General features: G+C 40.1%; 1 protein-coding gene and 1 long non-coding RNA gene across 3 annotated transcripts; one reads left to right on the top strand and one right to left on the bottom strand.

The window, feature by feature from the left end:
• Positions 1-792: 792 nt before the first annotated feature.
• Positions 793-6881, bottom strand: LOC122833691 (probable transmembrane reductase CYB561D1). The gene is made up of 3 exons (XM_044121477.1): positions 6372-6881; positions 4852-4889; positions 793-3222 (listed from the first exon to the last, which is right to left on the bottom strand). Exons 1-3 carry the CDS (start codon positions 6526-6528, stop codon positions 2716-2718), a joined length of 702 nt encoding a protein of 233 aa, XP_043977412.1. The 5' UTR covers positions 6529-6881; the 3' UTR covers positions 793-2715.
• Positions 6882-22099: 15218 nt separating this feature from the next.
• LOC122833693 lies at positions 22100-25640 on the top strand. Of its 2 annotated transcripts, XR_006371026.1 has the most exons (6): positions 22100-23815; positions 23990-24059; positions 24152-24313; positions 24471-24555; positions 24863-25024; positions 25296-25640. It is a non-coding gene; the product is annotated as an uncharacterized LOC122833693 (long non-coding RNA). The 2 variants fall into 2 exon arrangements; XR_006371025.1 differs by having other exon boundaries at positions 22100-24059.
• Positions 25641-27195: the final 1555 nt, after the last annotated feature.

The raw sequence follows: 27195 nt of genomic DNA, 5'->3' as shown, positions 1-27195 counted from the left end.
GTTGAACCAAAAATGCTCCAGGGGATCAGAAAGGTTGGACTGTGGAGCGATGGAAGAAGGTCATGTGATCTGATGAGTTTACTCCCTTCCAGAGTGATGGACACGTCCAGATAAGAAGAGAGGCAGATGAAGTGATGCTCCCATCATGCCTTGTGTTTACTCTAGCAGGCCGTGAGGGCAGTGCTATAGTCTGGGGTTCCTGGAGTCAGTCAGGTCAAAGTTCAGCAACATTATGAGTTCAGCTGGATGTGCTGAATGACTAGGTGAGATCATCATTGGATTGTTTCTTCCCCGATGACGCCAGATGTTCCAAGATGGCAGCGCCAGCAGGCTTCATCGGGATGAGATGGTGATAGAGATTCATGGAGGAGGAGGCAGCATCGGTCAGACTCCATCATCATCATCATCATCATCATCAATAATGCAAGATCTCTGTGAAAAACGAACGCTTAAATAAATTTTGCAGCATTGCAGAAGATTCCCGAAAGAATGCCAGAGCAAATATGGGCTATAAACCAACGTATTAGTCAGTTTTTTTGGCCAATCGGTGTATGATCGAAATGATTGAAGGTCCGACAAACAGTTTACTATTGTATCAACGTGGCCTGTCTGCTCTGGTGCTTGATCTAATTAGGTCAATTCCACTGTAAGGATTTTGTCAATCTGTTAAAATAAAAAACTGTTTTTTTAAATTGTGGAGGTGATCAGATCATTTTTTTCTGTGGTTTTATTGTTACCGTAAGAAACGTCCTCTTCTGCTGCCTGGAAACATTAAGGAGACACAAACAGCCATCTGAACGAGAGTTTATTATTACAATAGGAACACTTGCAGCTGCTTCCTGATCAGATCAGAAAAGCTCACGAGTGCCACAACACCTTCCCCATTTTCTACTTCTATTTGTTTGAACATTGATAACTAATCAGACACATAATAATAATAATAACACATATAGAATGTCCTGAAAATCTACCAGTGCAGTCCAGTCACTTTATTTACCTTTTATTCATAGAAAAGCTACAAAAAAAGTGCTATACAGTGGAGAGGCAAAGAAAACCTGAGGTAAAGAAAGAGGAGCAGAAAATACAAAAACACAAATGAAATCTTTCTCCAACAACTGAGGACAGACTTTTTTTTTTTTATCACAAAACAGTATTTTTCATATTTCTATACAGCAAACTGGTAGTAAATCTGGTCGATCTGTGTACATTAAGTTCACCTGAGCCATTCAAGGTTAGTCTGCATTTAGTTTGTTCATATAAAGCCAATTCACACAAACCGAAGCTCAAGGCACCTTACAGGATAAACAACATCCAGTTCCTGTCTGGACATACGTCATCTAATCCAGGGGTGTCCAGACTTTTTGTCAAGTGGCCAAAATCGTCAAGTTGAACTTCTTGCAGGCAAAGAAACTATTGAAAATATAAACTATCGTTGAATAAAGAAATTCTCTTTTTTTGTTGTATGAAACGGACGTTACTCGTTGGAGATCCAAACTTAAAAGGGATTTCAGTTTCTTTCGCACTCGACAAATTTATTTCCAGTAATGAGAACGTGATAGGGGTCACATTCTTTCAAAACACAAGCCATGTTTTCTCAGGTTTAATGAATTAAGTAAAAGCTGGCTTACATATTGTAAACACTCGGCTATAAAAAGACAAATACTTTATGTTGTATTCATTTTTTTTTCCATTGTTTGAAAATGATGCAATATTTTTTACCCTGATTAAAAATAAAATGTCTCCGTCTGCATCCACTCCTGTGCTGGTGGTTTGAACTTCAGTTGGGAGGCGACACAAGGGACAACAAATGAACCTCGGGTCTCAATTTGGACAACTCTCATCTAATCCATCCAGTTCTATTTATTTTACCGACCTCTTAAACAATAATTAAAGGGAACTGTCAACAGTTTTTTTTCTATATTTATTAAAACTGTCACCACATCATGAGTTTGTTATGAGACAAATAATCTGTGAAAAAATCTCTCTCCTCCTCTTCCTCTCTGAGCTGCCATTTCTGAAGAAATGTACTGCTCCCGACCAAAAACAACCAATCAGAGCCAGGAGGCGTGCCTTAGCGCTGTCAATCAATCTTATTATTCTGTTAAATGTGCTAATGCCGGATAAACAACTTCCCAGTACAGAAAAGCCGTTTATCCTTCGGTGGCCATCCTAACTAGCCTTAGCATTCACAACAGGCTACGCTAGCAGCAGAGCTAGTTGAATGCTAAGGCCTTCCTTCTGGCACTGATAGGTTATTTCTAGTTAGCATTGGGAGAAAGCAGAGAAGGTTGATTCTTTTTTTACAGATTATTGGTCTCATATACAGTCATGACTTCATGACAGTTTCAACAAATACGTAAAAAATACTTTTTCTTTATAAAAGTGACAGACTGCAGCTTTAAAGTGATCAGGAATCTAAAAGCTGCTGTCAGGTTTCCGGTCGGCCTTCATTGCTTTCACTGCATCAGCGGTACAAAAACACATTCAGAGGCTCTGCCTTCATCCACAGAGTCAGAAATGATTCAGTGCTTAAGAGCTTCATGTTGCATTTCCTCCACTCACCACTAGGTACTGGCTGTGGACTTCAGATAGGAACATGTTTGGACATAAATCTGCTTAGAACTCAATGAATCCCTGAAGTGTGAAAACAGTCTCCATCAAAAGCTTAGAAAACTCGTTTCCCGTTCCGACTCTGCACCGTGATCTGTCTGCAGCCTAGCTGCTTATCTTCTTGCGAGGCAGGTAAGCGTTGGTGATCTGGTTCATGGCCACAAGGGCAGGGAAGAGGGGAAGCATGGCCATCAGCCACCAAGCTGCCCCCTTCACCGTGGCCTGGAACCAGTCTGACAGCATGGCCAGCATGATGGTGCCGGTGGCCAGCAGGTACACCACCAGGCCACAGGTGGCATGGTAGAGTTTGAGTCTGGCCGGGGATGAGAAGACCCGCAGCTGCTTGTGGAAGACTAGGCAGGCGCCGCAGCCGGCCTGGAGCAGAGATGCGGCCAGGGTGCAGCAGCCCATCACGCTGTGCCAGGACACCAGGTGGGGCAGCTCGGACACGACCTTACTGGCCAGGATGAAGCCCAGTCCCACCACCGCCGCCACCAGCGCCAGGGCCTGGCACAGCCAGTGGAAACGCACTTTGTTCTTCCGCGACTTCAGGCAGAAGATGGTGCCCTCAGCCGAGAAGAGGAGGATGCCTTCAGTCATGCACAAGCAGTACTGCAGAAAGAAGAACCATGTCAGGGATACTGCTGCCAGGATGTCAAACTCGTTTTCATCAGATCCAGACCACAAATGTTCTCAAACGGATCGCTAGTGGCAGAATGCCTTAATAAAAACAACATTTAAAATTAGGAGTACACCGATTAACCAGCCAGTTGATTAATGGGTGCCAATTTACTTAATTTTGGGAGATTGTGATCGGATGATACGATCTCCCAAAGATCTGAAGCCGATCTTAAATATCTCAGCAAAGATTTAAACAATCAACCACTGTCCTCTTCTGCTCTCCTGAAAGAGGTTTGACTGTTAGCCCCAGGTCATGTCTGCACATTTGTAGTTAACATCAGTCACCCCACTGCTGCCAACTCAGTGACTTTCTTGCTGTATTTAGCAAAATTTCAGACAAAAAAATTTGGTATCAGGAAAAATCGGAATTGGCAGGGCAGGCTTTTTAAAAGATTGGTAATCGGCAATCAGTCATCAGATGCATTTGATGCACCCTTAATTAAATTACTGTTGAAATATTATAGTACTACTTCTTAAAGATTTAACAATCAACAACTTTTCACATCAATGTAATTATTATGTTAAAGTTTGATTCTAGAGGGCCACATAAATGGTTTTGAGAGGCCGGATTTGGCCCGCGGGCCCCAGGTTTAACACCTGTGGAAAACCTATTTCGCCATTGTGTCTGATGTGGTTCTGCACTTGGGGTAAAGTCATTTTAATCTACAGTAGTTCTCAATACTCCGTCACATACAGTACAGACCAAAAGTTTGGACACAACTGTGTGTCCAAACTTTTGGTCTGTACTGTAAATGTCGACTTGCTGGTCCAATGAAGTTCTTATCACAGATCTGCCAACGACGACATCTGGTCCAGTTTCTAAACGCTTCATGTCCGCGCTGCCAGACTGTAGAGACGTCGGTGAAACAGAAGCCGAAGCAGCGCTTCATTTCAGATGACTCCACCAACATCAATTATTTACAGTGGAAAGATGACGGCGATACGAAAGAGTGAAAAAGCTGCCGAGTCAACAGACACCCTGCGGCTCATGTTTAAAACGCGCTGGACCCATCAATAAACCAAATCAGCAAGTAAAGCTACTGTAGATGTGGTGAAAACGCAATTTGAGTTAAGTAGACTCTGTCCGATCGTTATTAGTAAGATATGAAGGAATGAATGAGTCTTAAACACCACGCTTAAAAACAAAGTTAGAGTCCCAGCAGCCTGCTGTGCACAGAATTCAGGACAAATAACTGAAATGTTGAACTAAAGGTCAGACTAACTCAGATAGTAGGCATCATGATTGATGCTGAACTTTCTAACAACGAACCAAAAGTCTTTGATGTTCAATGAAAGCTCTGTAGGCTAAATTCAGCTGAATGAAAGGACGTCTTTTTGCTGGTACTAACATGGCTGAACATCACAGAGTGGGTGTTTTCTGAATATATTTGTTAATATTTAGTAATGCTTAAGCAGGAGGCGAAATTGCTGTCATGGTAACAAGTCGATGTAATCAACCGTCCCTGGTGGAAGGCATGCATCAGCTTGTCAGGTTGGGACAAAAATGATGCATCAGTTTGTGTGTGTGTGTGTGTGTGTGTGTGTGTGTGTGTGACTTACAGCAACAGACATGCACAGCGGATGCCAAGAAAACAGACCTGCAAGACGAAGAGAAATCAGTGGAATCAGACTCAGTGGAAGTTGATTTTCAGAACAGGAGAAAGACAATTTAAGAATGTGGCAACATTTATTCTGTTGCAGCTGCAACAGACATCGGAGTCTAAAAGCAGATCTGAGGCTGCAAGAAATCCCAACATTATTTACACATTCTCATCCAACATGACCAACAGATGAAATTGTTCTTTGGTTGAATGGTGAATTATCTGAGAGGGCTTCCTTTTTCCCACCTGTTTGGTTAAAATTGTCACCCTACAGGTCACTTCTTGTTAAATTAACTTATAAATGTTCATTTGAGGAGTCGTTCCTCCTTATCAACTCTTTTTGGTCACTGACAGTGTTTGTAGTGTTTCTGGACAGGATCTTAAGACGTAGTCATAAAGACGAGGGCGTCAGGATCTCATCTTTGCTTTTTGCAGACGATGTGGTTCTGTTGACTTCTTGAGGTCATGACCTCCAACTTGCACCAGAGCAGTTCACTGCTGAATCTGAAGCAAGCCGGGATGAGAATCAGTTCCTTAAATCTGAGGTTTCCGGAAGGAACTTAAGTTTTTACTTTGTGTGTGATAGCAGGATGGAGATAGGCAAACAGATCGGGGCTTCATCTGCTCCATTCTGTTGAGGTGAATAAAGAAAGAGCTATTCAGAAAAAAGGTAAAGTGTGCGACCATTTTCCAGAGACCTCAGTCCTCGCAGCCATCACAGGTTCGAGTCCCAGCCTGATGACTTTTGAGGTCCGTCTTTCCCCTCTCTCATAACCCACATTCCTGTCAGACAACTGTTAAGTAAAGGCCAGTGGATTCATGAAAAAAAAACAACATTCTTTTTTAAGTGAAGCTTTAAATTGACCGGACCGTCTATGTTCCAACCTTCACCTGTAAATATGAGATTCCAGATTCAAGTGGCTGAAATGAACATCCTCTGGCGGGTAACTGGACTCAGCCTTAAGAGATGGAGTAAGGAGTTCTGTTATCCTGATCTGGGTATTTCAGAAACTGGAGGCCTACTGAGATTTTACACACACAACCAACACTCAAGCTTACACAAGCTTGAGAGTTGTGTAAGCTTACTGCCATCCAGTAAGGTGCATTGATGTAAACAAAAGTGTCCTATTGATGTCAGAGGCAAAAAGGTAGGATGGTTTGAGACGATAGATACCTTAAATAACATCTCACTGCATCCAAATGTGGAAAACCATCTCTGAATGAATAACAGATAGACCCTGAAGCAGTTGTGGGAATACAGCAGCAGAAACCCAGACCGGGTGCTGCTCCTGTCATCCATATACAATAAACTGAACTTTTTGGTCAAAAGAGCTTAAGAAATGTTATCTGATCCAACGACTTTTGACTTGAGGAGCAAATTCAGATGGGATCAGAATTCGACATGCCTTATATCGATAAGCGTCGCTCCAGCAGGGAAATGAGAAGACCAGCCACAGAGTTCAACTTAAATACACTCACTGGTTCCGGGTCTGGACAGCACGGAGATGACGACGGTAAGGCCTAGACCGGTGACGTGAGCCACGATCAAAGCTGCTCTGCGCAGCCACACGTAGATCCAGAAGTCCCGCATCCCCAGCCCCTCTCCCACCGGGCTGTACTCCACGTCAGACGGCATCGTGCCGCCGCCGCTGCTGCGTCAACCCCGCTGGATGGAAGTGGCGTGCTGGAAGGCTGGGATGCGGCGCGTGTGAAGTGACGCCCCATACGCTGCATTGTCAACTGGAAGAACTGGAGATCCGATCCGCGGCAAAAGGAAGAGGAGACCAGCGGCTGGCAGGAGCCACTGCAGCGTCACAAATAAACACGCGACGTCACTTCCGGTGTATTCCAGGAAGTGGTTTCGCCAAATGGTCTGTTCAGAACGGACAAATTTTATATTAATAGCACCAGTTCTGTAACTAAGGTAAAGCATATTAATTGGTCTTTAAAATGTCGGGTGAGTGCGTCTGCCTGCACATGGCTGGTTGTTGTTGAGGAAATATAACTACTTTGAGTGTTTAATATAGTTAATCTCACAGCCATGTGCATTTAGGTAGATTGAACATTCTTATCTGGACAAAAACTAAACAGATGTAAGCTAGGAGACAGCCAGGAGGCAAGAGATAAACATTCTCTTGGAGGAGTTTAACCAAAACACTATTCTCTTGAAAGGCTTTAAATTAGGTGGGCCATAAACCATATCTCCCCGGCTCAGAGGTCGAAGGTCGGGGGTTTCTCAGAGAAGAGGGCTGCATCTGGAGTTGGTTACAGCCTGGTACAAACGTCTAATTTTAATACATCTTCAAATACTGATCGCATGTTTTTGATTAAAGTATATTACCCAAGTTAGAAGTATTAATCTAGTAGATGATTAATGTATTTGAAAATGTATTATCAGTGACAATTTCGGAATCAAAGGAAAATTGTTTGAATTAGAAAAGGAATTCTACCTCATTTTGTTCTGTGAGAGGACAAAGATTTAAGTTTTTGGAGATGCTGAAATCAGAAAAGCAGAAAACTAAGTTTGATGAAAATAACTTATAATTTTAACAAGTAGTAAACGACTTATGATTTCTGCCTTAACTTAGGGGAAGGTCTAAGTTTTTCCAAGGTAGCTTTTGGTTGGTCAAAACAGGGAACGCCCTATTTGCATATATTAACAAAAAGAAACGCCTTCATTAGAAAAGTGAATGCTCAAGAATACGAATTCAGATGGCTGCTTGATTCTGCTTTTTGCATCCGCCTTCTCCAAAGACGCGTCTTTGTCCTTCTTTCTGTCTTTGTTCTCTTCTTTTAATTCTCTGACTCAGGTAAAGAATGTACTTCTCTGTAATCTGCAGTTTCCTTGTTAATTCATATGGTGTTTTCCCATTGGATTAAACTCTATAACACTGTGACGTCAGCACGCCTCGTTGTTTTCTTCCGGCCGTGAAGTCATCCGCTCAGGGACCCGGGAAGGAAGAAAAGAGAGCCAAGCTTTTTCCAAAATTAAGCTAATTTAGAGTTTTTCTTCCAACAATTTGGGGGCTCGTCCGGTTCTGGATTCTGAGCGGGTGGCTCTCACGTGCTGGCCCGGTTCGGCCCGAGCGCTGCGGTCTGGTAAGAAACTTTACTTCTTTCCGTCTCGGCGCCACGTGGTCGATCGGCTGACTGTTTTGGTGTGTGACTTCAGAGGTGGAAGCTGTGGACGTATGGAGATACCTCTAAAAAGAGTCTGTTGTTTATAGATTTTGATAAATACACGTTTCAGAGGATCGTGGCTGATCCAGGCAGTAGGATTTCCGGTTCCACTGTTTTTGAGGCTAGGTTTTTTGTGAGTTTTTCCTGGAGGTTTATTCTGTCCCTCCGAATAAATTGTGAAAGTTGTGTATTACGTAGTTTGGGCCTGAATCGGCCCGGAGATTTAGACTCATCTCCAAGAGGACTTAGGATTATTTGGGTTAATTGGACCGAGTTGTATCACTCGTTGACTAAAGGACTGAGAGGCTGTATCGCCTTTTATGCGGGATAATAAAGGACTGAATTGCTAAATTGAGGCTTGTTTTCGCCTCGAGCTTCACCCAGCTCAGTGATGATAGGTTGGATCGCCTTTTCTGTGGTAGAATGAAAGATTCATCATACATTCTTGTGCCGGCGCCTGAGTTTTCTTTATTTTCCTCTTTCTCTTTTCCTCTTTATCTTTAATTTGTCTGTTCTTGTGTTTTGTGTTTTCTGTATTTGTCTGTTAAGTGTGGAGTGTGCGTGCAGAGTTCTGTGTGGCCGTGTGTGTGTGTGTGCGCGCGCGTGTTTGAGCTGGCTGTGTGTTTGAGCTGTGTGGGACACTGTGTTTGGAAAGCGCTGTGTGTGTATGTGTGCGTGTGTGGGACGCGGTGTGTGCTGATTAGCCTGACTGGGACGCTGCTGTTTGAGTGGATTTTTGCTACTTCATAGTGCTGACCGGCCTTGGGTTTTTATTTTCATAGTTTGTTTAAAACAGGCTGCTGCTGACGGAAGGAGACAGACGCGCCGAAAAACTGCGCAGTCAGGTCTTTTTACGACCTGTTTTAAAGTCCTGGAAGGTTAAATTCCTTGCTAGGCCGGTGTTTTAGGTCAAATCCTCCGCTAGCAGCTGCTTGACGCCATTCAGAACTAGTTGAACCAGGATTTTCCTTTAGAGTGTTTTTTAGTGCTGTTTCCGGTGCACGACTCCAGTTTTGTACTACCCTGTGTTGTTGATGGACTTGAATACCGTCTTTATTCGAATAACTGATAATACAGTGGTTAAATGTGTGGCGAATGGCTGGGGGTCTTTGCCCTCATAGGAAGCCCTATAAATTCTGGACTCTGAAAGATATATATAGTGCACAAAATCCGTGAAGGACGTACGAAGTCCTTGCGCAAAATTTCGTGGAAATAGGTGGACGGAGCCTGGTGCGGTGCTGTTGTACACAAAAATTACTCCATTAGGTATTAAATAATAATAAATAAAATTGATCAATCGACTTTTATTTGGATGGTACATTTCAGAGAAATAAGATTCCTCAGTAAATCAAATCTTGTTTGGAAAACATGGTTCAACATGGACTTAACACTTAAAATAATGTTAATTTGAGTTCTCACTACCTTGTAATTGGGCAGGGCGGCTGAGTCCTGCTCGAAGCTTAAATTCAGTAATCAGTGTGACTGTGAGTGTGATTGGAGGTATAAATACCGCTTGGTATTTTGTCTCATATAAAACGGTAGGATTGTTACCAGCAAACCTGTTTTGGATGCAGGGGCAAAGGACCTCCCACTCGTGAGTGTGGAAGTGGAGGTTGTCACTACAGGTATTTTTAATTGCTGGCCTAACTGATCTCCAGTTTTTAGGATTTCTGGGAGTCCACAAACTGGACCAAATTTTATATATTAAAAGTAAATATGAAATTTTCTTTTAAAAGGGGGAAAGGTTTAAGCAAAGGTCAGCCCACAGACAGCTTATAAACAAATGACTGGAAATATGTCAAAAATCAGGATCCGCATAGAATAAAAACTTAGATGAATGGATAACGAATTATAATTTTCACAGCTGTCTACACTCAAAAAACTAACTGTATTGCAGGATAAAATAATACATACGACAACTACAGAATAAGCCAAGACAGTGAGAAAATGGAGGATTATGACAAATACGTATTGGTAAATAAGTAGATGACTAAATGAGAATAATTTAAATGAATGAATATATAAATTAGTACGTACGATAAACAAATATAATAAAATACAAAACCTACAGCATATGGTTGGAAACTGTCCTGAGAAACACCGCACCCCAGTGTGATTAGGGTTAACTCCGAGTGTGTCAGACTCGGATTATGAAACATCTGTCTCCTAAATTTAATGTAGTGACTGACATGGACATTGAAAGGTTTTGCTAAATTTATATGGGTTACTGTTCATAGATAATATTAACCTTCAAATTGCCTTATCGGTTGGGGAAATGATCATTTTTGTGTGACATTTGTGCATGTGGAAATATCCATAGGGAATCACTATTAAAACTGTTATACGACAGGAATTACAGCACAACTCTGTGTCATTAAACTAGAAAATAATGGACCGCCAGGACGGAGCTGTTGCTCCTCCTGCCAACTCTTTTCAGGAACGCGTTTTGCAAATGGTGGAGAAACTACAGCGTGATGTGGAAACTTTGACCACACGCGTTTCAAATTTATCGGGTAATTTGGAAGCTCTGTCTGTACATTCTGAGAACAAATCTGCTCACGCTAGGGGCGACCCAGAATTGAACTGTGGTCACCATAAAAAAGGGGACTTGAATTTGTTCCATGTTTTGCAGGTCTCTCAGGATGGGGGGAGAGAGGTGGAGAAGGAGCTGGACGATCTTAAGAAACAAATTCTTAAGCTGCAATTAGGTGAAGCTCGACAGAAATTTCATCTTGCGAAACTGGAGCGGCAGGAGGCTAAAGCTGTGTTAAAAGCTGCTGCTCTATCAGTTCCTGTTCCGGGTCGGGCTCCTGTTGCAGCGACACAACCTGGTCCTCACGTATATGCAGGTCCAGGGTGGCGTGGGGGCAGGAAGGGGGCTCCCGCATGGTCGGGTGTGCGAAAGGGGGGTGTACAAGGCGGGAGACGCAGGGACAGGTGTTTCTATTGTGGCGAGGACGGTCACTGGGTTCAACAGTGTCCTCACTATACACCGGCTGCTGCACGAGTTGATGTGTCGCCACACCTGCTGTCACAACAACATCCGGGTGCTGCATTTCTTCCGCAACGTCCTGGACAGTATTTTCAGGCTGGAGAACCTGTGTCAGGGTGTTCCCCTGCTGGATGTGACAGTTGATGGACAACCTTGCCATTTTTTGGTGGATACAGCAGCACCTTCTTCCACCATGAATGCTGTCATGCCCTTGCACACACTCTCTGATTGGACAATATCAGTGGTTGGTTTTTCTGCGGTGAGACAACCTCTACACGTCTCCACATCCCTGTACACAGTGTGGCCGGACGATAAATGACACATCCTTGTTTTGTCCTGATGGATCTTCCCATGCCTGTTCTCAAAGTTCATACTCATGGACGATTTTTGCTCCAACAAGTCGAGGAGCATCTGGCTGATATATACTGGGGCCTTTTTACAGCCGGAACAGACTGACCATGCTGGGATCTTGTCTTGTTTTCTGCTTTGGAAGCCCTGGTTTCAAGCGCTTGCTCCGTGTGGTCCCCCCCTGATCTTCCCTGCGCCGCTTTGTTTTATGGCCAAGCCCAGATTAGTGACACCGGAGGGGGTTGCTGCTGCAGTAGTCTGACCTGGGTTTAGCCGTTTTGGTTTATAATGCATGATGGAGCAGTTCCACATATTTTATTTATTTATTTATTTATTTAAGTTGAGGGGCGTGGTAAAACGCTTCCTTGTAGTTTCACACTGGCAGATTATTGTGGTTCCTGTCCTTTTTCTCTCTTTCTCTCCTTCTACGGAACACGTGCCCAATACAGTGTTCAGCTTTGACCTCTGTTGTGCTGGAACATCTTCAACTTCCTGGTTTTGTTTCAGGAAACGGGGTGAGAACAGAAAACACATGCAGCAGGCGTAGAAAAGTGATTCTAAAACAATAACATCTGATCTACAAGCTTCTCCTTTGGGAGGTGAAAATTTGAGCAATAAATAATAAGGAAAATATTAAATGTAGATTTTTTAGCATCAAAAATGCTGAGTTTGATTGGTAAACAGGCTTTGACAAACATTAGTTGAATTTTCTAGGAAAAGGTGGTAAAAGAAGATATATTTCTTAAAATGTTTTACATATGTATAAATAATACTTTGGTGGTGTGGTCTTTCTAAGGGCATTTTCTGGCTAAATATTCAAATTCATGTTTTAATGTTTTGATAAATTCTTTAAGGTTGCTCAGATTACCCTGAATGTTGGGAAAAGTTAAAGATGAGTAGAACTATGAAGTGACTCTTTAAACGTTAATGATTTCCAAGGGAGCTAATATATGATGAAATTCTACTTATTAAAATCATTAATGACTGTAACGTGAAATGTTTTGGGGAAATTGAGTAATCTTATAGGTTAAAATCATGCTACAAATAATTAATCTATTTGTTTTGGAAGTTTATCTTTCAGAAAAGGGCAGAGAATTTGGATAAAACAAAATAATAAAGATAAAACGTTACCTATGAACATTATTAAATTATCCTGAAAATAAAATGAGTAGGAAAAGGTCTTTAAACTATTAAGTTTTGCAAATAAGCGGACATTTACAGGGTTTTTCTGATTGAAGGAATTGGTTTATACTTAAATTTAAATCTCTAATTGATGATAATTATGGAGTTAATTAGCAGTGTTTTGTGGAACATTGAAGTATTTGTTGCATCTCAATTAAATAGTTAAATTAGAATTTACCTCTGAGAAACAGAAATGAATATACAATTATTGAAAATTGGTGAGAAGTTTTGGCAGAAGGAAATTATTAATTAGGTTCTAATATAACTTTTGAGAAATATCTTTTTAGAATGCACATGTTGATTAAAATCTTGGTGACTAAATTTAAATATAGTAAAACATTTAATGCTACACATTTGGAAAATTCTTGTAGCTTTCGTAATTCTTGATTGAATAAATTTGAACAATGAAGAACATGATGTGAATAGACTGACGGTTTTGTGACTGACCATGACTAGACTAAATGTTTCATGTTTTGTTTGTTGTGTTATCGTCTGTTTGTGCATACATGGTATGAATATGTGTGATTAGAACAGAAAATAAAATTTTGGAATATAACTGGCAAACAAATTATATATCGTCCCCAATCACAGAGCAAGGGAGACTAAACTGAATTATCAGACAAAAATTGGCTGAACTATGTGCACATAAAAATTAAATTGAGTAGATGTTTTGCCTATTACTTCCATGCCTGTCTGTCTAGTAACCAATCAACAGGGCCTCTCCATTTGAGCTTCAAAACCGACGGACGTTACATGGACCGGTGGCCCACATTACCAGGATGAAAAGGTGAATCTGCACATTTCTCACATAACGACTTCTTTACTGAGTTACAGATTTTGGCGGCGGAATTTGCGAAGTACCAGACGGCACAGGAGCGTCCGGCTTCTGGACCAATTCCAGGAATCGACTGGGTGTGCCTGGGGGTCATCGACGGGGGCCACGACGCGCGCTCCAAGATGTGCAGGACGATCTGCGGCTTCGGTCTTCAGATGAGGAGCATCGTCGGGCGTGGCAGGGAGCCGGCGTGGATCTGCGGTTCCAGGAGGGGTCTAGCAGGGGCTTCCTGCTAGGACCGCTTCATGTTCCCGGAATTTGATGCTGAAACGGCTCGGAGGGGCATAATTATTCTGTTCTGATGTCCTTCCATGGAGGAAAGGAGATTCCATCTTTTATTCTTTAAATTCTCACTGATATATTGGCATAATAATCCGGATCCGATGTCCTGCAATTACGAAGGAAAGAAGATTTCATCGTTTGTTCTTTAAAATCTCACTGTTATGTTGACATAATGTTCCGATTTTCAGTGGAGCAACGGATGCTCAGGTGGGAACCTGAGGTTTATGAGGCACGACGGGTCAGGCTGCAAGAGGATTGTCATCAACTTCGGTCATCTTTTACTTGCGTTTTCTCGTTTTTTGTGCATGTTTTTGATCGTCTCCTGATGAAGAATTCATGTTTTGTTTTCGGAGGACTATCAAAGGATATGTAGAAATGTGTTTTGCAATTTTTATGTGTTTATGATTTTAGCCAAAATGTGATTTTGTGGGGAGTGTTGTTTTTTAAATTTGCGGGGCACCTCTTTGCAATTTTATCTGTCTTAGTCTTAGGTTCTTGCATTTTCTACTGTGTGGTTGTTTGTAGTGTTGTTTGTACTGTTTTTGGTTCTAGTGTGATGGTTGGGTGTTTTGATTCTTCATATTCTTTACAATGATAGGTATTTTTTACAGGTTGCATTTTGTGGTTCACCAGGTGAGTATGTAAGCGTTGGATAGTGCAGGATTCCTCTTACAGTTCTATTTGAACAGGGGGAATTGTTATATCATTTAGTATACTACGTAGTTGTTTTAGTTCCTCTATTAGAAGACATGATCGATTTATTTTTGAGGTCTGATTTCTCAGACCTCAACAGGGGGAATTGTTGAGGAAATATAACTACTTTGAGTGTTTAATATAGTTAATCTCACAGCCATGTGCATTTAGGTAGATTGAACATTCTTATCTGGACAAAAACTAAACAGATGTAAGCTAGGAGACAGCCAGGAGGCAAGAGATAAACATTCTCTTGGAGGAGTTTAACCAAAACACTATTCTCTTGAAAGGCTTTAAATTAGGTGGGCCATAAACCATATCTCCCCGGCTCAGAGGTCGAAGGTCGGGGGTTTCTCAGAGAAGAGGGCTGCATCTGGAGTTGGTTACAGCCTGGTACTAACGTCTAATTTTAATACATCTTTAAATACTAATCGCATGTTTTTGATTAAAGTATATTACCCAAGTTAGAAGTATTAATCTAGTAGATGATTAATGTATTTGAAAATGTATTATCAGTGACAATTTCGGAATCAAAGGAAAATTGTTTGAATTAGAAAAGGAATTCTACCTCATTTTGTTCTGTGAGAGGACAAAGATTTAAGTTTTTGGAGATGCTGAAATCAGAAAAGCAGAAAACTAAGTTTGATGAAAATAACTTATAATTTTAACAAGTAGTAAACGACTTTTGATTTCTGCCTAAACTGAGGGGAAGGTCTAAGTCTTTCCAAGGTAGCTTTTGGTTGGTCAAAACAGGGAACGCCCTATTTGCATATATTAACAAAAAGAAACGCCTTCATTAGAAAAGTGAATGCTCAAGAATACGAATTCAGATGGCTGCTTGATTCTGCTTTTTGCATCCGCCTTCTCCAAAGACGCGTCTTTGTCCTTCTTTCTGTCTTTGTTCTCTTCTTTTAATTCTCTGACTCAGGTAAAGAATGTACTTCTCTGTAATCTGCAGTTTCCTTGTTAATTCATATGGTGTTTTCCCATTGGATTAAACTCTATAACACTGTGACGTCAGCACGCCTCGTTGTTTTCTTCCGGCCGTGAAGTCATCCGCTCAGGGACCCGGGAAGGAAGAAAAGAGAGCCAAGCTTTTTCCAAAATTAAGCTAATTTAGAGTTTTTCTTCCAACATTGTCCAGTGTGTCTCTCTGGAGGACTGGTGACCTGTCCGGGTTGGACTCCGCCTCTCGTCCAATGACTGCTGGAGACAATCGCCGCACCTTCATGAGACCCTGCAAAAAGTTGCAGGTTTGCAGCAATCCTGCGGTCAGCATTGCTGAGGCTCCAGCTGAACAGAGGCAGGAAGGTTCTCTGTACCACATCTGAGTCCCACCAAACCATAACGTTCTGCACAATACGCTAAATAGGGGACCGATACAAGGGCGTAAATCCCATCTCATTATTGGGGGTAACATAAACAGGAACATTTTTTAAGACCAATTTGGGGGCTCGGCAGGGCCATGCAGAGCCCTATGGAGGGGCTGGGGCTCAAAGTTAAAAAAGGGCACATTGAAGAAGATCATAAAACACCGTACAACAGCATAGCAACAACCAATGTTAATCAAGAATTTAATGGGATTCTGCTATATCATTGCCATCATGTGGGGACAATGCAAAGCAAATATAGTATTTTTTTTTCACCGAAGAGTTTTTGCGACTACTGGCTGGTATTTTTGCGGCAGTAGGCAGAATAATTAACAGTTGCACTTGTTTTACTACTTTTTTTTTTTTAAGTAAAGCATCATCCAACATGTCTTAGGAAGTGAAGTGAGCTGCAGGGGGGATCAGTGCAGGGATGGCATTTGGATGTTTGAGCAGCAGCAAGTATTCAGTACATGTTACCTTCATACAATAAAACAATGTGTCAAACCTCCCTTCAGTTTGGTGGTTCATTTGAAAGATAGGATCTGCTTTAAATGTCAGCTGACTTCATTCAGATGTTTTTCATCTCTCCTCTATAAGGAAGGGAAGGTGAAAGTTTTCCAAGAATAGCAGATTTTCTCTTATTCCCATATTCGCTAAATAAATAAAATGATATAAAAATTCTCTGATACGTACAAAAGTTGTTGCTTCTCTATGTGGGAATGTTTCGACTTATATCAAGATAACAATTTAACATTAATATTAAAATACTATTATGTTATAATTATATATATATTAATATAGTTTTGGCCTTGTAAGAGGGATTTGTAACCGAACTATGTACTACAACACAAGATGCCCTGCATGAATCTTTTACTATTTAGCTGGTGCAATTTGTAATTTGTGCAGTCCAATTTCTCTCGCGCACTAGCGCGTGCATTCGTCATTGAGCCTTCGTCAATGAAAGTCATGGAAACGACGTTAGCGTCGGCAACCCTATAAATGACGCCGACCTTCTGAATTCTTTCCCTTTGCTACGGGACTTTTGAAGGAGACGCCTGAAAGAGCATAACGCCCCGGAAGGTTTGAACCTGTGGATAAGTCTACATTGCAAAACTTGCTCAAGAAGCACTTGCTGACTTTGGCACTTGCTGAAGAAGCCGAAAACCGACGAGAGATGGATCCTGGCCAGGAGAAGGACCAGCAGGGTGGTCAACTGGAAGGTCAATATCATTATTCTACTAATTTTAATAAACAAAAACAAGTTATTACTAAAATAATAATGAATTGTTTAGTTTATTTTGTGTTTGTGTGCGTTTTTTTAAAAAAGAAATACTGCCTGTTGTACAAAAAAAATATATAAAAAACAAGTAGCATTCTTGCTAGCATAGATCTATCTTAAATAATGAGTTTTTTTCTTGACTGTATTTCCAGGAAATGTAGTGATTTAAGAAACATATGCATTTCACATAATTATAGTCAAATTAGTTGAATTAATGTCAAATTCTTGAAAAATGTGCTTGTTCGTGACCGTTACTTTTTGAAAAATACTCTGATAAACAGTTTCCATGGATACGCTAAATAAAATGTTACTTTAAAAAAAAACATTTAACAACATGTATTTTCCACTTTGATAGCCTGTAATTTAATTGTTTAGTTTTGTCTTTTTTTTTTTTTTGAAGAAAGGAACGTGTAGACCTGTTTTTGTTTGGTTTTTTTAGCATAAAATCTGCAAATTGATTGAAACAAAGGTGCTGTATGTACTGAGAGTATCAGGTTTAATGAATTTGCGTCCAATGCTTTATTAACGCTAGTGTCTGAGAATAACTGTTAATGCTGAGTGGAAAAGAAAGAAGAAAAAACGGTTAAATTTCTGTCCAGTTGTTGGAAAATTAGCTTGTTTTTGACCGTTTTTTTTGTTTTTTTGTTTGTTTGTTTTTTTTAAAAATGCCGTGATACACACTCGGTATCCATGGATACGCTGAATGAAATGCATTAAATATTTATTACTTAAATAATAAATTGTCATTGGGAACATACATTTTCAAAAATGTTTTTTAAATTGTTTAATTTTATTATTTTTTCAAGATAGGGACATGTTGATCTGTGGGGTTTTTTTTTAGCATAGCCAGGAATGCTAACATGGGTGAATTGATTTGAAAAAGCTCAAACGGTGCTATTTGATCTAAGAGTATCAGGTTTGATGACTTTCTAGTCCAATGCTTCGAAAAATACTTGACTTCTTTGAAATATATAATGGCTCTTTTTTGCATTTGTGGGGTAAAACTAATTTGTGAGTTAATTTGTCAGGTAAATGGTTTTGTGACTTATGTGTTAGCATATTGAAATTTGTGGATAGATGTCCGGGATGTTAGCACTAGTGTTTGAGAAAAATTGTTATGGTGGTTTGAAAAAAAACAACAAACCAAAACGGGAAAACTAGCTTGTTCTTGACCTTTATTTTTTTAAAATGCCCTGACAAAACATTTGGTTTCCATGGCAATGACATCTGACTTGTAGAGGTTTATTAGGACACTCAAAGAGGCTTTCCATAAAATCAGTAATTTCCATTGATGCACATGTTCACACACTGATGATGATAAGCTAATGGATTGTAGCCACAGCTGTTATATCAAGCCATTGGCCCTTCTGGCCAACAGGAAAGTGGGAGAAGAGTCTTGACCAGGACACAACGATAGAGGCCGGCCATTGCAGGGCAAACTCCTACCACTGTCGCCCCAGTAATGAGCTTTGTATGTGTGTGTGCGCGCATGTGTGTGTCTGTGTCGTAGTGATCATCAATCAAAGCTGATTTTCAAATACAAAATAATGATTTCTTTGTGAAAATTAGCTTTTATGACTTTGGTGTTCAATTATTGGCATGCTGGATGGTTCTTTGTCCATTTTTTAAAAAAATGCCTAAACATATTTAGTTTCCATGGATACATTTGGGAAATTATATAAAACGAATTCAATAAAATGTTAAGAAAGACAAAAACTTAGGAAGGTATAATTTGCATTTTTGGGATGTAAAATATTTGTGAGTTCATTGAATTTGTATTGTGATTTATATGCTAGTTATTTGAAATTTTGGAAAATGTCAGTAATGCTGACTGTAGTTGTTTTGTTTTGAAAGAAGTTTTGGAACCAGCTTTTTGAAAATGTGGTATATGTAGTCTCCATGGATACATTGATTAAATGACAACACACAACTTTATTCTTAGAAAAAGTCATTAAAGAACAATCAATGTTTGCCTGTTGATTTAACAAAGTAACTAAATTGTTTATTGTAATTACTCAGGACCAGAAAACAGTGTTTTGTTCCATTGTATCATTTTCAGAAGTTAGTTGAATGTCATCAGTGAATGTTAAAATTCATTAGAAAAACAATGATCTCGGTTTCAGGTAGTTCGGTTGTGATTCATCTGTTAGTTCAAATATTGGTGGGATTGTGGGGGTTTAATACTGCTTATGTAGTTTAAAAAGTTATTTCTGGTTTTAGAAGATCTGTTTAGTTTTATTCAGATCTTTGGAATAAGAAGTCAGTGCCTGTTCCGGGTTTCAGAAAATGCCTCAAAAACCCATTTGGTCTCCTTGGATACGTTGCTTGAAATAAAACCTTAATACTTGAAGATGAGAAAAGTTTTTAGATATATATTTCTGTTTATATAACTTAGATATTTTAGATCTGCATTTCTCCTGTATTATTACTAAATAGTTTTACTAAATATTATTGTTCACTTTTATTTTTATGCTGTGTTGGTCCCTTGCATATTTGGAGCTGTAACAGATTTTCACGCTGATTACGTTTTCAGAAAGAGTCAGCAATATTAATAGTGGTGTGGTGATTGGAAAACGTATTATTTTAGTTTGAGAGAATTACTTTTAGGGAATCCATTTTGTTGATGTTCTTTGTCTCCATGGAGAGAGTAATATTGACAGAATTCAAATTCAAAAATACTTTATTAATCCCAAAGGGATTGCTGGGTTGTGTGCAGCCATGATCTTCAGACTGATGTAATGAATTTCATAACACTACCTGCAGCCATAACTGAGCCATTTGGAGTAATATTAACATGTGATAATAAGACTTTGAGGCATAGTGCACACATAAAGGATGCAGATTATTTGAATTATTTTGTCTGGCTTCATCTCCAGACAAAATATAATGGCCGTTTTAACACTGTATATGGATTTCTAAACCAGATCAGCAGTTTTATTTTTGTAGGAGCCCCTTTTTACTGGAAACGGAGGAAAGGCCACTTGTGTCGGCCTGTTTATTTAGATCCCCAGTCTTTAGACTCAGATTTTTTACAGATGTACATTTCTGCTGTTGGCTATATGTAGCAGTATATGGGTATTTATTCATACTGTAGGATTTACTGACGGGGTGTCAGATTAGCTGTGGATGTGATTCTGAAAATTTGTGGAGCTCAGAGGACTTTAATTAACTACAGTTAACATTTTAGTAATTTAAAAATTCTAATGGAAACATATTAATTATTTTTCAATTCTTTTATAGCTTTAAAGTTCTGTAAGCAGTAATTTAAGTTTAATAGTAATGAATGGCTCATGTATCTTGTTTTGGCTATTAAGGTAAAACTTATCTGTTCAGCAGCATCAAAGATTTGTAAGAGTTATAGGAGGGTAAACTGAGTAACTTGTAACAGTGTTTTATTTTATTCACACTGATGGTACAATGTAAGATTAAAGGTATTTTATTAGCTATTAAAAAGTTCTCAACACAGCACATACTTCTTTAATTTATATTTAGACATTCTCAAACCTGGGTTAGTGTATTTTGGTATTTCAGTGTTCTCTTTAAACATTGCTTTGGATTTTTGTGAAGGTCTTGATGCTAAATTATAGTTTTTTCTTGTTTTCCTTCACAGCTCATTGTGTAGCTCTTCCAGAAGACGGATCCCCAACGTTGGAGGAACATCTAGCCGATGGTAAGGACATTGGTAAGGTGGGGTCAAATGTTTTCCAAGAAACCATATCAGACAACATGGTTTCTGGAGATCATGGAGAGGTGCCGAGGTGTAGTTCACCTCCGCAGTCTGTTGACTGTAGTACCAGCTCCAGTGTTAGCTCCAGTCAAGATGACTGGGCTAGCAGTTTCAGTGGTAGCTGTATTAGCAGCTCCAGTTGTAGCTCTGTTACCAGCTACAGTAAAGATGAGGTAGGTAGTGATTGGACTACCAGTTACGGAAGTATCAGTACTACCAGCTGCAGTCCAACGGTGGACCGTCCTTACGCTGAGCTTGAGATGGCTCAGAAGCTTCAAGAGGACATTTTTCACTTGACCTCACTTGAAGAGCCCATTTTGAGTCCAGATGATTCCAGACCTTTTGGTGTCTCGCAACGTCATCAGGTAGGTTTGGTAAGGGATGCGACTCGTGTGACATCGGTGACCGGCAAAAACGGAAAGAGGACAATGGACAGTGACTCTGAGGAGGAGCCCCCTGCCAAGAGGACTAGGGACAGTGATGATGAAGAGGAGCTCTCCTCCAAGAGAACCAGGGACAGTGATGATGATGAAGAGGCGGCCCTAGCCAAGAGGACAAGGGACAGTGATGCTGAAGAGGAGCCCCCAGCCAAGAGGACAAGGGACAGTGATGCTGAAGAGGAGCCCTCCTCCAAGAGGACAAGGGACAGTGATGCTGAAGAGGAGCCCTCCTCCAAGAGGACAAGGGACAGTGATGCTGAAGAGGAGCCCTCCTCCAAGAGGACAAGGGACAGTGATGATGAAGAGGAGCTCTCCTCCAAGAGAACCAGGGACAGTGATGATGTTGAAGAGGCGCCCCTAGCCAAGAGGACAAGGGACAGTGATGCTGAAGAGGAGCCCTCCTCCAAGAGGACTAGGGACAGTGATGATGATGAAGAGGCGCCCCCAGCCAAGAGGACAAGGGACAGTGTTTCTGAAGAGGAGCCCTCTGCCAAAAGCACCGGGGAGCATCAACCTAGAGATGAGCTCCCTCCCAAGAGGTCCCGGAACAGCGATCATGAAGAGGAACCTGTTCTCAGTCCCTCCACAAATGTGTTGTGTGAGGATTCTTTTCAGTCATCCCCTGACCGCAGTCCCTCCCCCATGTCATTGTGGGGGGATCACCTTTTTTCACCCTTTGGTCTTTCACCTATGAGTGCAAGTGAGGATCCCATTTTGTCCTCCCCTGTCTTCAGTCCCTCGCCAAGATTACCATGTGAAGGTCCCATTGTGTCTGTTTATGCCATCAGTCCCCCAATCAGTGAAGATCCTATTTTGTCATCCCCCGTCCTCAGTCGTCCACCAAGCACAGCTTGTGAGGATCCCATTTGCCTTCCCTGTCGTGAGTACTTCCCCAGCAACATACTGCAAAATTCCAAGTGCGACATTCCCTTGTTTTTGTGTCTGGATGAAGTCTCAAATGGACAGAGAAGAGGAACCAATACCCTCAACATCTGGAATTGGATCTGATGGAATTAGAGGAAGAGAGAGTCCCAGACAAGTGTGGTTTAGACCTCACTACGACTTGTCAAGTGATGACTCTGATTAGATTGGGATCTTGAAAAACTAAGACCTACCAGAGAAGACCCATTAGGATACTGGAATGTCTATGTTGTTTTGTTTAAAGCCAATGGCTTTCTAGCAGGACCGAGGATGCCTTAGGTAGCGTCTTGCACCAGGGCTTTTCTTTATCCCGCTGCTAGATATTTTATTTTAGATGTTAAGGATTCTAGCAGGACCGAGGATGCCTTAGGTAGCGTCTTGCACCAGGGATTTTCTTTATCCCGCTGCTAGATGTTTTATTTTAGATGTTAAGGTTTCTGGTAGAACAGGCAATGCTGACTTTTTTGCTGTTAATGAATGTATGACTAAATGCTGGAGGATGCTAATTTAAATTTCTGAGGAACAAGACCATACTGGGAAACAAAAAACACTAAAAGTAGTCGGACATGGATGGTGCATAAAAGATAAACACTAAAAGGAATAAGACAACGCTACAGGATTAATATTAAAATAAAACAATCTTGCTGGGTAAAAATCAAACCTCAAAACTATTAAGACAACGCGGCTCAGGACATTGGAATCAATACAATTGAGACAACACTGCTGCAAATTAAACTCTAAAATTTAAACAATATTTATGACAGTTCTAATTTTTAAGACATAAAAAAATACAAATGGAGACACATTATAATCGGTTGAGCTCTGGTGTAAATGGATTGAAACAGCGGTTTTAAAGTTACAATCATTCTGGTCTGGACTTTATAAAAACCACAGGAAATGAAACGTTTTAAAGTATGAAATAACAACGGCAGCGACAGTAAAAACGGGAGTTAATTCAAACGTTCAAAGATGAAAGAGGAAGAGAGAAATAGGCAGGACCTTTGGACCCGGATATGAACTGTTGATCCACGGATCAATCATTTGGTGGCTGGATTCCAAAACCCTCAACACCACATGTTAAAATGAGCAAGACATTTAAACTCAGGTGATAATAATGGTTTTAAAAGTAGGTAATGCTGCTGGGTGTCAAACCTAAAATCTCTTAAGACTGAGAAGAGACAACGCTTTTCTGGACAAATTCATTTCTCTAAGGATGGAGACAACGCTTCTCAAGTAGTGAGAAATATTCATCTTTTAGGACTAATATGATGTCACGGTGGACAAATTAAAATGTAGAAGAATTTAAACATCCCGCAGAGAACAAATTAAAATCTTTAAGGATAAAAGAAAAAGACAGGAATAAATGCCAAGTTTCAGGGTGTAATAGCGGTGCTTCCCCACACGGTGCTTCTAATATAGTCAATTGTTCTCACCTGGTCCTTCATTAATCCAGTCTCCCAGTTTGAATCTTTCAGGTTCATCGTTGGATTCTTTCGTGGTTCTCCATGTGGACATTAAAAAATACAGACATTAGTCTCTGATCCAAGGTCCAGACGTCTCAGATCTCTGATGTTCTGATCATCCCAGGTTGGATCCTCATCAGCCTGGAATCCTCCACCTTCAACACCGTCAGTCAGGTGGAGGAAGATAAGAGAACCCAGTTGACGAAAAAAAGTAAGAACATTTCTATCTACTCAACATAACTAAACATTTCAGATGGAGCTGCGTAGAGTTGAGTTGAAAGTTCCAAACTGGTTCTGTCTGCTGTCCATGATTATTTTCCTCTTTAACTCTCTTGTCTTTTCTCTTTATTTCATTTCTCTATCAACTCATGTCACATGACTTGAGTTGACCAACAAATAAAGCAGAAGACCTGCTCCACCTGCTGTTCTACTGGTTGGAAGAGATTGTGGAAAAGGTGAGGACATGATGATGACTTGATCAGAAAGTCTCCTTCAATCATCTGTTATTTAGACTGAATGTGTGTCTGATTATGTGTTGATTCTCCAGCATCAGCGAGAAAAGACAACAACTCTTGACCAATGAGGAGAGAGAAGACACAGAGGACTGAGGAGACAGAAAATCCTGCTGGAAATCCATAAAAAATGTTTCCTGATGGACCAGGGGGACAGCTGAGGACAGGACAGCATGAAGAGACAGAGATCATGTGAAGTAGGTCCTTCAATAACAAACCAAGTGTTGCCACTGAATCTTATGTTGAAAATTCACCTGTTTATGAGTCAGACACTGAATATTAAAGAATTATAGAAACGTTATAGAAAACCCAGATTCAGATTCTTCAGATCAATAATGTCTCTGATCATCCCAGGTTGGATCTCCTGAGCCTGGAATCCTCCACCTTCAACACCGTCAGTCAGGTGGAGGAAGATAAGAGAACCCAGTTGATGAAAAAAGTAAGAACATTTACTTTTACACAATTAAAGGTTTTCAATATGCATGAAGTTGAGGTCAACACTCGAATCTGATTTCTACTTTCTGCTGTACTTTCTCCTCACTGACCTTTTTGTTCTGTCTGATTTTTTTCATTGAGTTCTTTCATAACATCAGAGCTTTGATGAGCTTTGTACTGATGGAAGGAGGATCATGAATAGAGCAGAGAACCTGCTGATCTACTGGTTGATGATGACTTGATCAGAAAGTCTCCTTCAATCATCTGTTATTTAGACTGAATGTGTGTCTGATTATGTGTTGATTCTCCAGCATCAGCGAGAAAAGACAACAACTCTTGACCAATGAGGAGAGAGAAGACACAGAGGACTGAGGAGACAGAAAATCCTGCTGGAAATCCATAAAAAATGTTTCCTGATGGACCAGGGGGACAGCTGAGGACAGGACAGCATGAAGAGACAGAGATCATGTGAAGTAGGTCCTTCAATAACAAACCAAGTGTTGCCAACTATGTTAATTTAGTTACTATTTTGTTGCAGTTAAAACAAGTGAATGTTGGGTAAGAATCAACAGTAGCCAGCAGACAAATAAGTAAAACCCTGAATCAGGTGATTTGTAATATTACCTGTGCTGAACAAAAAATAAGATTAGAAATATTAATGTTTATGTATGACTGTAAAACATCCATTTGATAACACACTCTTTTTAGCATCAGTAAGTGATGGTTGTCCTAAATGTTTTCTAGATTCAAGGATGACCTTTCAACCCTGGATTTCATTTCTGCTTTGGAGCTTCAAGTGTGGAAAAGTTGATGTGAGAGGAAATCTTTGAGGTTCATCTCAGTGAAAAGGGCAGCACCAGACGACAAGAAGAAACCAGACTGCTGGGATTCTCCTTGAGACGGACCAAACCTCGCTTTCCTGTTCAAACACTGACAAAATACCAAAGCCCAAGACAAACCATCAGTTTCTAAAAAGACATGGACTTTGGGATACAAAACTCTCTGGACTTTATTGACTTCAAATAAAGAATCACAAAACACAAATGTGGATGTTAACTTGTGAAAGCTGCTCTGTCAAAGTTCTGACTCTGCTGCTAGTTGTTTGACACACCTTTAAATTTTAGACTCATTTATTTCCAAGTCCACCATGTTTTCCAGTCTTATGTAGTTTTCCACATAGGATTCCCAAGTCAGTGGATGCATGGGGCCACTGTCTCTAGAGGCCCTCAAACTGTCCCTACAGACGGTCATGGCCACATTGACTGCTGTTTGACTCGGTCAGAAACTGTCCCAATTCCTCCTGGGAGTCTGAGAACCCACAGTCTGTTCTGCCAAACCCAGGAGTAAAATATGCACAGGACACATAGTTTAGTTCTATATTTATATTTCTACATTCAACTGTCACTACCAACTGCTATGACTTGTTGAAAACTGTTGTAATGCTTAATTGTATTTATACATAAATATTAGAAATGAATATTTTTATGTAATCAGAAACTGTTATAATAAAAAGTGACAAACTATTAACACATGGCTGATTTTTATTGTTTTTTTTTTTTGACAAATTATTTTTCAAAGCTGCCAAACAGGCAACAAATGAACCAGATATTAATTAAACAAATGAGAAAAACAACAAAAATCTTGTTAGGTAGGTGGTTCATGACATCTGGTTTACCAGATGAACAGTGAGACTGTTTAGCAGGTCTGATGGTATTTGTAGTCCATCTTTCCTTGCTTTCATCAATGTCACATTGCAGCAAACCCATGAACACAAACCGCACTAGACGTGTCTCTCCTTCAGATCATTCATCAGATCATCCAGAACTGGGACTAACAACAAACCAAAATTAGAACAAATGAAGAAAAATTTCAGCAGAAAAAACACAAACAGTCTAGAATGACATAATTGGTTTCCATAACATTGATAACCTTTTAAATTTGCTCTTTAAAGAGCAACGGCTCATTTGAACATTGTGAACTGTTGACAAGAAATCCAAAACTTCTGCATGACTGCAGCCGTCATGAAAGTACGTCTTAATCAGATCCTCTTCTGAGAGCGAGTCCAGCACCGACCCTGTAAAACAAAATAGAGCAGAATAGAAATTATTTTACTGTCCAACAATGGAGAAATTCAGCTGTTAAACTAACTGTGACACAATTAAAGCAGTTCGGTTCACATAAAGATAGAAGATAAAATATGTAAAAACAGAGTAAAATGCAGTAAAGGCAAAAATTCAACGCAAGTACTGTGGAGTTATTAAAAGTAGCATATAAATAGTGTACTGAAAAGTAATGTACAGTAAAGTATGTTAATAGAAAAATATTCAAAAATCAGAATCAGAATTGGAACAGCATATTTACTGATAACTAGCCGGTATTTCCATCTATGGCTTGTTGAACCAAGAGAACTTCAAGATTATTTACTGATGTCTTCACTTTGTGCCAAGAACTGAAGTTTTCCCACATGAAAAGCAGAACACTTGAACTGTCCCCAGATTTTGACCACAGAAGTCGTAAAACATGAAACATGGCCACCTAAAAATTTAAAAATAAAAATAAAATAGAGGCACAGTTGAAACTAGATATTTATAACCAAGAAAATGATACAAACATCTCTCTGTCTGTATAGATAGATTGACATCTA

This window comes from Gambusia affinis, linkage group LG07 (genome assembly GCF_019740435.1).
Source record: "Gambusia affinis linkage group LG07, SWU_Gaff_1.0, whole genome shotgun sequence".
In the NCBI taxonomy this organism is placed as follows: domain Eukaryota; kingdom Metazoa; phylum Chordata; class Actinopteri; order Cyprinodontiformes; family Poeciliidae; genus Gambusia; species Gambusia affinis.
This window is presented reverse-complemented; position numbering and strand designations above follow the sequence as displayed.

What these genes read in the sequence shown, in the direction of transcription:
- LOC122833691 (XM_044121477.1), bottom strand. Translation starts at nt 6,528, where the DNA reads ATGCCGTCTGACGTGGAGTACAGCCCGGTGGGAGAGGGGCTGGGGATG. An exon ending in GCTGTCCAGACCCGGAACCA is followed by an intron (nt 4,890 to 6,371) that starts GTGAGTGTATTT and finishes TTCGTCTTGCAG; the next exon opens with GTCTGTTTTCTTGGCATCCG. An exon ending in CGCTGTGCATGTCTGTTGCT is followed by an intron (nt 3,223 to 4,851) that starts GTAAGTCACACA and finishes TTCTTTCTGCAG; the next exon opens with TACTGCTTGTGCATGACTGA.